At 36.7% G+C, this 12,602-nt stretch overlaps 1 protein-coding gene across 1 annotated transcript in view; it reads right to left on the bottom strand.

Moving 5' to 3' along the window:
- Nucleotides 1-5,291: 5,291 nt before the first annotated feature.
- The window catches only part of LOC124799322 (multiple epidermal growth factor-like domains protein 8), a 380,153-nt gene continuing 372,842 nt past the window's right edge, over nucleotides 5,292-12,602 (bottom strand). Inside the window, exon 40 of the mRNA XM_047262911.1 lies at nucleotides 5,292-11,441. Within this exon, the coding sequence (XP_047118867.1) occupies nucleotides 10,590-11,441 (852 nt within the window). The 3' untranslated portion in view covers nucleotides 5,292-10,589. The remainder of the gene's footprint in view (nucleotides 11,442-12,602) is intronic.

Here is a 12,602-nt window from a genome sequence, read left to right as displayed (position 1 = left end):
AAGGTGCTGTAGTAGTGCTGTCTTTGCAGTATCACATTTTCCCGTAATCTGTGGTGCACAGATGATGTCATTTAGATAAGTATGGTTGGCAAAGTTACCCAGTAAAGCCACAAATTTGGGTGTATCTTCCATGATACTGCGATTTTTTGTATATAAGCTTGGCACTCTGAAGCCCGTGACTGGATGTTCTGGTTGAAATGTTGGTAGATTGGGTATGGAGCTGGGTTTCAATGTAACTCCACTGAAATCTTGTTTGTGCTGTGATGGCATAATCACTCCGAGCTCAGAGGGTAAGTGCTCGTGGCACATTCCCAACTTGGGTGGAAAACCAGGACACATTTCACAAGGTCCAACAAGCTGAGCTCCATATTCTGTAAAGAACAAATTTGACTGGCCCAAGACTGGAGCAGGGAAACACACTCAAGTGGGCATTATAAAGTCTGGCATTTGTTGTTTGAGCAAGAATCTGATGACATGGAGCACAATGTGTCAGAACACCACTTTCACATTTCAATTCCATTGCATATTGATCAGAGGATTCAAAAATGTTTTCCAGTTATCTCTGGAGTCACTGTTCTGAAGTATTTGTCTGAAAAAATGATGTTCCATTGCTGGTATTACTACTGTGTTGTGGATCACTTTTCTAAAGCAGAGACAAAACTAGCTGTACTTTCTGGGGTCACCACAGTAGGTCCTCTGTGTGGGAAGTGTAGTGAATGGAGCTCTAATACCCCAGAATACAGTTCTCTGGTGAGTTGTGTTGATTAGTCATCCGCACTACTAAGCTGAGGGGACAATTTTAGATAAGACTTTAAATTGCCATCTTTTTTTGTGTTCCAATTTTGTTGAAATAAAGCCTATATGTTGCCCCAAGGTACAGTCTTGTTACCTTCGAAAACCCCACGAAAATTCTTCTGGTAGTTTTGGAGATTAAACAATGGAAACTCCAAGCTGGAATAATAACAAATATTGGGAATAAGACAGATTGCTACTCATGGTAAAGATGACATGAGCAGAGAGGCACAACAAAAAGACTGTAACACATGTAACTGTCGGTCAGAGCCTTCCTCAGCAAAGAAAATATGCACACTTTCACACAAGTGACAGAAGGCTTTGACCATAGCTACATGTGTGACAGTCTTTTCGTTCTGTCTGTCTGCAACTCAGCAGGTCATTTTTATGGTGAGAAGCAATCTACCCCGTTCCTAATATTCTAGTTTTGGAGATCAGCATGTTCAAACAGCAGACACAACAGTTTCACAGTTTTATCATCATTTAGATGACTCCTCGCAACTGTGGGATTGTTATTTACATCAGCCTATATTTGTCTGGCTTATTTGCCCCATCTGCTATGAGCTTCATAGTGAAAAGCGCATAAATTGGAGCTGAGATTCAGTCACACAAAATTGCATTAACTATCAATATATCACAGTGTGAGGTCTGCAGGCAGTCAGTACTATTGAGGTTGCTAGTAGTTCAACTGTTGTGCTCGCAGCACTTTCAAAAAATCCACTACATATGCTACTAATAGTATCAGTTACAATATCAAATACTGTTAATTCAAAATTAGAAGTTGTAGTTTGGTGACATGGGTGTTTTACTGTAAACATTAAAACATGCTAACAATATTATAAAAAGGAAAGTTGCTACTCACCCTATAGCAGAGATGCTGAGTCACAGATAGGCACAACAAAAAGATTGTCACAAATAAAGCTTTAGGCCAGTAAGGCCTTCATTAAAAATAGATGAAACACACACACACACACACACACACACACACACACACACTGCAGTTGTGAGAGAGTTGCGTTTGTGTGTGTGTGTGTGTCGTCTATTTTTGACAAAGGCCTTACTAGCTGAAAGCTTTATTTGGTCTTTTTGTTGTGACTATCTGCAACTCAGCATCTCCGCTATATGGTGAGTAGCAATTTTCCTTTTCATAATATTGTTACATTCCATCCTGGATTTTCCATTACATTATGCTAAGGAATATAGTGCGCTTTGGCTGTCAAATTCCTGGGTCTACAAAAAACTTGGCAGTCATGACAGGTATTTGAAATCACCTTCTCCAAAAGCAAGTTCCTCCAGTGCATTCAGCATTGCACTACCTTTATCAGTGAAAGTTAGATTCAGAAATAAATTTCTCTCAAGTCACGGTTGTTGTTGTCTTCAGTCCAGAGACTGGTTTGATGCAGCTCTCCATGCTACTCTATCCTGTGCAAGCTTCTTCATCTCCAAGTACCTACTGCAACCTACATCCTTCTGAATCTGCTAAGTGTATTCACCTCTTGGTCTCCCTCTGATTTTTACCCTCCGTGCTGCCCTCCAATACTAAACTGGTAATCTGTTGATACCTCAGAATGTGTTCTACCAACTGATACCTTCTTCTAATCAAGTTGTGACACAAATTCCTCTTCTCCCCAGTTCTATTTAGTACCTCCTCATTTGTTACGTGATCTACCCATCTAATCTTCAGCATTTTTCTGTAACACTACATTTCCAAAGCTAATCTCTTCTTGTCTAAACTATTTATCATCCATGTTTCACTTCCATACATGGCTACACTCCATACAAATACTTTTAGTACGACTTCCTGCAACTTAAATCTACAACTGATGTTAACAAACTTTTCTTCAGAAATGCTTTCCTTGCCATAGCCAGTTTACATTTTATATCCTCTCTATTTTGACCATCATCAGTTATTTTGCTCCCCAAAATAGCAAAACTCATCAACTACTGAAGTGTCTCATTTCCTAACCTAATTCCTTCAGCATCACTGATTTAATTCGACTACATTCCACTATCCTCATTTTGCTTTTGTTGATGTTCATCTTATATCCTCCTTTCAAGACACTGTCCATTTCGTTTAACTGCTCGTCCAGGTCCTTTGCTGCTGTCTCTGACAGAGTTACAATGTCATTGGCAAATCTCAAAGTTTTTATTTCTTCTCCATGGATTTTAATTCCTATTCCAAATTCTTCTTTTGTTTCTTTTACTGCTTGCTCAATATATAGATTGAATAACATCGGGGATAGGCTACAACCCTGTCTCTCTCCCTTGCCAACCACTGGTTCCCCTTTCATGCCCGTCGACTCTTATGACAGCCATCTGGTTTCTGTACAAATTGTAAATAGCCTTTCGTTTCCTGTATTTGACATCTGCCACCTTCAGAATTGAAAGTGAGTATTCCCATCAACATTGTCAAAAGCTTTCTCTAAGTCGACAAATCACAGTAAGAATTTAAAACTTCATGCATAGGCTAAAACAGATTTGTAGACAATGCCTACCTTGCCTCAGAATGCTCAGATGTATGTGTGATCTTTTTGGAAAGTAAAATTTGTAATATTCCCATGAGAATGTCAGATGACTACAGTGATATTAGTAAGAATTATGAAGCAGTAGGAGTACACGAAGGAACTGATACAATGTCCGAAATCAGCTGTGTTAACAGAAGTCACTGTTCCCACTTATATCCATGAAGGCAAGAGATATTTCAAGCCATCTGTTCTCACACTGAAGAATATTGTTAACCAACAATGAGTAATCAACAGCCACAAAGAAATATAAAGTCTTTTGAGATACTCAAGTAGTTGAACGGCTGCTTCAGCTGTGGATCCATTTGTGTAAAATCTATTGGGCAGATGAAAGCTGCAGCAATGACTTCCACACAGTTGACACCTGCTTTCACTTCATAACAGCTATAAAAGTTGCTTCTTTAGCCTATATTAAGACTGGGAAACAGAGAGGCTGAATCACACTACCTAAACAAGAACTACAGACAAGTCATTTAATTGAACACCCTTGTCTCTCAAGACCCACTGATTTCATTTTTCTTTAATAAATACTTATAAAAAAGTGTAGGTATTAATCAAACAATGGAAAATTCAGAATGGAATGTAACACTATTATGAGAAGGAAAGTTGCTACTCACCATATAGCTGAGATGGCCAATGACCGAAAGCTTTAATAGTGAGAGTCTTTTTGTTGTGCTTATCTGTGACTCAGCATCTCCACTATATGGTGCGTAGCAACTTTCCTTCTCGTAATAAAGTGTAGGTATTGCTTTTTGTTTTTGAGAATGTTTCAGTGAAAAAAACATTCTGCATGCTTTGGCATTGATGTGTGTAAAAAAGTGTTTCCATGTGAGAAATTTAACTCATAAAATCACCACGGTTGAAGCAAAGTTTAATGAATTGCTACTGCTACAAGTTCAGATCATGTTTCAAACAGTAGATCTTTGTTATCATTTGAGTAATTTTTGCAGAGCCACAGTTTTATACAGAATACACACAAACTTCTTCCCAATCACTGCCAGTACTAAATTACACCTGAACTTGTCTCAGCATAAATTAGTTAACTACATGATTATGTCCAAAGGTAAACAATTTTGTGAGGAAAGACAAATCTTATAGAGCAATCGTTATGCAGCAATTCTACTCAAAAAGTCTCTCTCTCTCTCTCTCTCTCTCTCTCTCTCTCTCTCTCTCTCTCTCTCTCTCTCTCCATCTCTCTGACAAACAGCCTATCCCAGAATGTTCAACTGTTAATGAACAGTTAACAAGCTATCATCCACTAAAAATTACCCAGTAAAAAGGACCATCTGAAATACTCCATGACGTCCGTAATGCTATGTTAGACAGAGCAGAGGATCCCTTTCCTTTGGTTTTAAGACATTACCACCTGAAAATAAATGATCGATGTTTGTGATGAAAGTTAATTTGTAGCAAGCTGCAAGCAATGTGTGTAATGCTTCATGTGTTAGTAGTCTGTTGAAATGTTCATTGTGGCTCCATTCAAACAATTGTGTGAGATTGAATGACAGTTCAGTTCTTATATCCATATCCTTGTCCAGCTATCCCAATTTAAAATTATCACATTTTCACTAAATTGTGTATTGCGCATACAGGGCTGGTTCTTTTGAAAAGGCATGGTTTCCTTCCCCTAACAGACATTGTACTCCATCGCTAGTAACATCATTGCTGAGCGGACGTTAAACCAAATTTTCATGTTGATCTGCCGACACTTTCCAGGACTTATAGTGAAACACTGTAGCCTTTCCACTGCACGATAAATTCAAAAAGGAATAGTATCTGTGTTACGTGGTGATGTGTATGATTTAGTGTGGTTTGCCCAGGATTATTCTACTCTCACTCTGCAGGACATTTAAATAATGATACAACAGCTCTTTAGCCAACAATGTGTATGTAGTAGAGATGAAGAAGTTTTAAGCAACATATTATATAAGGTAAAAATTTGCAGTGTTTTTGCTATATAAATAAATGCTATGTGAATTCATGATGTAAAACTTTATTCCCAATTTTTGATATAGCTGCCTCAAGTAAAATAAATGATAAACAACTGATGAGAAATTATCATCAGTTACACAGATAATGTACACATCAGATCGTTCACTTAAAAACTGTTGTGGAATGCTACATAAATGATATTTCTTGTTCAGCCTTCAGAAGGAGATAAAACATCTCACCAACAAAAACAGACAAAAATTCACAAGCACATAAATTATAATATTAAACTATTCAAAATGATAACACAGATATTTATACTATCTGTCTAGGTCCAAACCATAAGATTTACATTATTTACAAGTTCTCAAGTAGTATCAAACAAGACAATAATCTCATTCTTACGAAAGACTGCATCGTAATTGTTTTAAACAAAACAACATACCATGTTTGTCATATAAATTCTTCATCCTACAGGACAGTAGAAAATGGCATTTAAAAATATATAAAAGTGGAAGCATTCATATACATCAAAGATACACAGTCATTCATTTACATTACTCCTTGTGGTTCAGAAACTGTGCACATTACTTTCTTTTTATTGTGAAAACTATTCTCTTTAGTTCTTTTTTCTTGAAAACACAGTAGTGTCTTTAACTAACTTTTTTAAATTTTCTATTGGGTATGTTAAATGTTTTACTACCAAATCTTTAGGTGCATCAAAATGTCAAACATTAAAGTGTTTAGTTCACTGGCTCTCAGGGGCTTTTATTGGTGTTAAAAGCCATACACAGTTTGAGGACCACAAGGTTACCTTTGCAATACAGTTTGTTATCACATAACATAATACTGACAAAATATTATGAGAGTCTTACATGTTTATCTCACTCAGTACAATAGGAGTTTACATTATGTACATAATGATATTACATTCTATTATATTTAATACTGTCCTGCAATTTGACTCTGTTTGTATTCTAAAGTAAAAAAATAGCTGTTCAATATTTCTTCCTTATCAGAATATCTACAAAAATATGAACTTCAAAAGACTATGCCTTTTAATGTGAGCTGCAGGTTAATAAAACATTTCATGCTTTGTTTGAACAGATTAATTTTGTGTGTGTTTGTCTTGGAGAGACAGAAATGATAACATAATTTGCAGAAGTTTGATCGCAAATTCTATAAAGATAGTATTTATAAACGTGAACACCATCTTTCTTTTTGTTTTCCCTTATTAGTCTTCCTTAAAAATTGCTGCTACTATTATTGCGTTTTCTCTTTATCATCATATTTTAAAAAAGAAATATTACATAGATTTACAATATTTACAAAATTCAAGAAAAGTAACAAAGTGATTTTCCAGTTTTTTTCAGGAATGCCTAGTAAATTTCTTATTTTTCAGAAAAGCAGAATGAGGAGGAAACATAGCACACTGCTAGATGATGTTTCTGGCTGAATACCAGCTGAAAAATCATCAGTCAAGAGGAACACTCAAGGAGTAACCCAATTCCAAGTGTATTGTCTCTTTCCGATGAAATCTTTAGGCTGAACTTTCAGAATACTTATAGTCAGATCACCTTACAGACACATACAAAATATATCAAGATCTATACAAGAGAAAAGGCCTTTAAAGAACTACGTTAAAACGAATTGTTACAACAATAAAGAAAAGGTACACCACAATTAATAAATTAACATTACATTACAACACTTACGTGGAATGGTTGCCAGCAACTACAGCTTAAATAGCTTAGTGATTGACAACAGTGGTGGGAGACAGTTGTGCTAGTGTGCAGGCAGCCAAATTTCGCAAAGCTCTGCAAAACAGCAACACAGTGAGCATGTAGTGCTCAAGAAAGAGTACAGTTAACTGCTCCCTTGAACTCAGTAAAAGTCAATGACAATGTTATTTTAATAGAAGTAGATTGCCGTTATTAACACACAAATATCTGATTACAGCTGCCTGACAAAAGATCAATTCTCCTTTTAATCCTACCTGGCAATACATTTAAACTGGTTGTATTTTAAACAAGAAGACACAACAAGTGACCTGGTGATTCAAAAAATATTCGTATAACTGAGATCTGAAGTAACGTTCTAATTTATGAACTCGGGAATTGTAACACAATTATACTGAGAAAATATAAGATATGTAACTAATAATGATACATCTTTGATCTGCAACAGAAGATTCATTCTCTGGATTAAAAAAAAAAACGCTGGGAGACAGGGGATAAACATGTTAGAGCAATGAGCATGACAATTTCAAAGTAGTTCATACCCCCATGTGGGTAGTGAAGACAGCAAAGATTGCCAATTATGAAATGCAATGGATGAGAGAGATGTATAGCTGCAGATGTATGTGAAATGAGTAAAAAATTTATTTTGGGAGAGCATAAAAAGTTGGATGTAAGAAAAGTTAATTGGAAGTAGCAAAGATTTTTTTTAATAAAGAAGTAATATGGATGATGCTACTGTTGAAAAAGGTCATGGAAGATGGTGACAATCAATCCTTATGCTTAAAACTCAGCACATTAGTCCTGGAATGAGGAGATCAATGTAGCCCAAACAGAATGACAGTCATCATGAACCATTTATTTGCAATGCGGAGCACATTCTTTATCTTACATGATTTGCAATAGGAGACAGTAGAAATTCATCACATGAAAACCTGTATGTGCGGGAGATATCTTCCTGCAAATGCATGGCTGTGAATTGTGTCTGGGGAACAACTGAAGTTAGTGATATATGTCAAGTGAGGTATGCAGGATGGCTCTCATTGCAGAGATCAGTCACATTAAAAATTATCATGTCAGAGATAATATTATGTCTATGAGAAAATTTTCCATTGGCAGCTACACAGCTGGTTCCCCGCCCACCCACCGACAGTTTTAATCAGATGTTGCTGAGAAAGCTATTAATGCACAAGATTAAGAGTAGCTGTGGAAAACAGAACTGTTAGGATGTCACTGAAAATTGTGCTGATGCAAAGGAACAACAGTTTATCTGCATTTGTTTTCAATCTATTATCTCACCATTATTATCTGCCCTTTGTGCTTATCAACAGCTCCCACTTTTGTAAATTTCATTAAAATATTTGCAATCTATTTTCTTCCATTATGTTGTTGCACAGAGGTCTAGGGTAATTAATTTCCTTCCTACTATCTTTGTCAACTTTGGACACATATTACAATCACATTTCAGTCGTAAAGCCTGAGAAATGAACCTTCTGTTTCATAAGTTCAAGTTTAATCATTGTCTATCTTATGTTTCTGTTGCTCCTATACCAACGTCAGTACTTACCCAATTGAGAATAGTACAAAATTTTTTCAGTATCTATCTAATCAGTTCTCTTCATAGGTTTGCAACAGTTCTGTAATCACACCACTAACTTTACTAGCAGCAGGAGTGATGCTCTGCCATTAAAGATAAAGTCATTACATAAATGACTCTCCTACAAAATCTGCAGTCAGATACTGTCAGTCTGAACAAGACATTAACTAACAGGTTCATAAGTAATCTTCTACAACCAAGATTCAATAACAGCACCTTAAATTGTACAAATAACAAAAATAAAAAAGGAATCCAATGGACACAACAAGAAGCAATAGCTTTGAGTATTACGTAAAAAATGATGAATAGGGTAGTTCCATTTTCAAACAGTTTGATTAAACATAATCAGTTTTGACCTTAAAAAAATTAGTTTAAGGTGACAATAGATACTTGAATAACAAATAGAGAATACTTGTTGCATGGAATGACTAAGAGAGTGTAAGGGTAATTACAGTGCACCATATGACTGACATAATACGTTACAACCTACAAGTTGCCCAGACTACAGTAGAGGGCCAGAAATTCATTGTAGTAATTCATCTCCATCTCCCATCACCCAAGCCAATCCGATTCTTCGAAGGTTAGCAACTATCAATTACTTCAATCTGTGAGTATTCTCACTTTCTATTACAGTCTTGACTTAGATCTTAATATCATAACTAGTAAGCTTATTACCATTATTTCTTGTTAGAACATTACAGCTCACCAGTTGCATTTTTCCCCCCTCCCTACAAGCTATTTTGACTATCATTTACTTTCAGAATATTAGTTACTGGCACTTTACTGAGTCTACGTATTTTGTAGATTAATAAAAGCATGTTATTCAGATTATGTAATATAATCTCCCTTATAGTAAAATTATGAAAAGGATAGATTGCTAGTCACCATATAGACAGGATCCTGAGTCACAAATAAGCACAACAAAAAGGCTGTCAAACAATCAATCTTTTGGCTAGAAAGGCCTTTATCGGAATTAGAGAACACTTATACACACACTCATGCAAAAGCAGCTCACACACAGATGACCACAGTCTCTGGCTGCCGAGGTCAAGACAGCAAACAGCAGCCCACGATTGTGGTCATGTTTGTGAGAGTTGCATTTGCATTTGTGTGTGTTTTTTTCTCTAATTCCAGTGAAGGTCTTTCTGGCTGAAAGCTTACTAGTTTGAAAGTCTTTTTGCTGTGCCTATATGGTGAGTATCAATCCATCCTTTTCATAATATTGTCATTATTTCATCCTGGATTTTCCTTTGTTTGATTATCTCCCTTACACTTTATTACTCACATATTGTTGCTTATTTATTATTCAGGTATCTGTCGCTGCTTTAAATGACATTCTTTACTGTCAAAACTGGTCGTTCTTACTAAAACTGTTTGCAAATGGACTGTTCTGTTCACCAGCTACCATACAGTGGTGGAGTGACTCAGAATCTCAATATGGAGAAAATGATTATAGAATAATCTTACTAATATAGGTACCATCACTAATCAGAAAAAAATAACACAGAGAGCTTGCCTTTTCATTAGATACTAACCTACATATCTAACAAGTTTTGAAAGCAGATGCATGTTTCATTTCATTATTTAAGTAGTTGTGGGAGTTATCTTATTTACAATTCAAAAATGTACATATTAATTCCAGAATTTTTATGATGACCATCTCACAACAAAATTTAAACATGCAACATTTTCTCTGCATTCAGTTGCTTTTATTCCTAACCTGAACTTAAGGAACAGAAGTGCTCCAGCATTATTACACATATTTTGTTTAACAGTCACAGGTCTTACAAATACTTTGTGCATAGCTTACTGATTACTCAAACCCAAAAACTAGCAGGCCACACAACTATAACTTCTGTAATAATACTTGCTGTTTCAAACAAAATGTTTGGAATGGACATGAGGAAGAATGTGAGTCCTTTGGTACAGAGGATATGTATTTGAAAATTACTGCACGGGTTCTGATCTGTGTACACTACATTCTGCAAATTGTAAGAAATACTGTTATACATCTTATGTCGGTGCATGACTACTTCTGCGCCTAAGAAATGCTCTTCCATTTAAAGGATAAACACGTGCGAGAAGAATAAGTGATGATGCTAATGCTAAACGAACAGGTGCATCAGATCCCCCTGGGAGCTGAACAAACAGTGTCCCAACAGCAGCGACACCATCATCTGTTGGTTCAACAGCAACTGGTCTTACGTCTCCCACAGTAACAGGTGGCTGCTTCCGCAACCTCCTCCTATGAGGTGACTGTGCTGATGAAGGAGATGGCAGCATCTGCAGCTGGTCACTGTCATCATTTAGAGAATCCAGAAGTAGAGTAACAGATGCAAATGGCCTTTTCGCCATGTGTAACATTTCAACAGCGTGTCTGTGGCGGTCCCGTCGTAAGTCCGCTGCTTGTTTGGCTTTCCACGCTACAACACAGGCAGCAAGAAAGAGGAAGAAGCAAGAGAAAAAGACCGAAAAGAAAACAAATAAGTCTATGTGAAGTTGGTCTTGTCTGAAAAATATTGTACCATATGCGACATTGGAAGTATTGTTCCCAGATGTGCTTGCAACAAGAGCCATGTAAAACTTTGTCATGTTGAGCTCATGGCTATCTTGGGGCAATGTTAAGACCAATCTGTTATGTACATTACGCACAATTAATATTGTATTTTTCTCTGTCACTGTTATATATGTTGTAAGACTTTCTGGAAGAGCTTCAAGAATGAGAAGTTTGTGCTTTCGCCAAAGATTATTTCGAATCACTTCTGCAGTGTAAACTGGCAGTGGATCATCAAGCATTCTTATTTCAGTTGCTGCGTTATCAGTGGTATCCACTAATGAGTATTGGAATAGTTTGTCCAGGTCAACCTAGAAAGAAAATTCAATATTTAATTAAAGAATAACACTGTAATAATTTGAAAAAATACTTCAAAAAATATATGTAACAGGCAAGATGAGTTTTTTGAAATAAGTAAATTCACATATAAAACCTCTCTCTTTGCACCCAATTACTAATTAATTGTTCAAATTCGTTTTTATTCTATACTTCTAATCATACACTCATAACAATAATCCTTGAATGCGCAAGGTCTTCGTCCAAGATCTGAAGACAAATATAAATAAATAATAATAATTTCTTTTGGTGCCTAGCGAATTTGACATGGTCAGCAGTTTATAAGGAGCCAACAGAGAAGTGGAAATCAAGAGTTGGAAGACTGTCATTGAGCTGAGAAGGACTGGGTCAGACTGATTTAGGATTAGGTGTTTAAAGTCTGGAGGAAAGAGCAGAGGCAGTTCTTGCTAATGAGTCCAGATCCTGAAGATGTTAGAAATAATCTGAACCAAACGATGTTTCTTGGTGGCCTTATACACTGAGGTGACAAAAATCATGGGATACCGCGTAATATTGTGTCAGACCTCCTTTTGGCCAGCATAGTACAGCAGTTCGATGTGGCATGGACTCAGAAGTCTCTGCAAGTCCACTGCAGGAATCTTGAGCCATGAAGCCTCTACAGCTGTCCGCTGGTACAGGATTTTGTGCATGAACTGGCATCTTGATGATATCCCATTAATGTGTGATGGCACTAATGTCGGACAATCTGGCAGTTCAAATCACTCACTCAAATTGTCCAGAATGTTTTTCGAACAAATCACAAACAAATGTGTCCTGATGACAAGGCACACTGTCATCTACAAAATCTCCATCATTGCTTGGGCACAGGAAGCCCTGAATTTGCAGCAGCAAACGGACTCGAATTAGCTGAACATAACCATTTCCAATCCATCATTGATTCATTTGGACCAGAGAACCCAGTCCATTCCATGTAAACAAAGCCCATACCATAAGGAGCCACCACCAGCTTGCACAGTGCCTTGTTGACAACTTGGATCCATGGCTTTGCGAGGTCTTCACCATGCTCGAATACTGCCATCAGCTCTTACCAACTGAAATTGGGACTTATCAGGCCACAATTTTTCAGTCATGTAAAGTCCAACCAATATAGTCATGAGTCCAGGAGAGGTGCTGCA

This window comes from Schistocerca piceifrons, chromosome 5 (assembly GCF_021461385.2).
Source record: "Schistocerca piceifrons isolate TAMUIC-IGC-003096 chromosome 5, iqSchPice1.1, whole genome shotgun sequence".
Classification (NCBI taxonomy): Eukaryota; Metazoa; Arthropoda; class Insecta; order Orthoptera; family Acrididae; genus Schistocerca; species Schistocerca piceifrons.
This window is presented reverse-complemented; position numbering and strand designations above follow the sequence as displayed.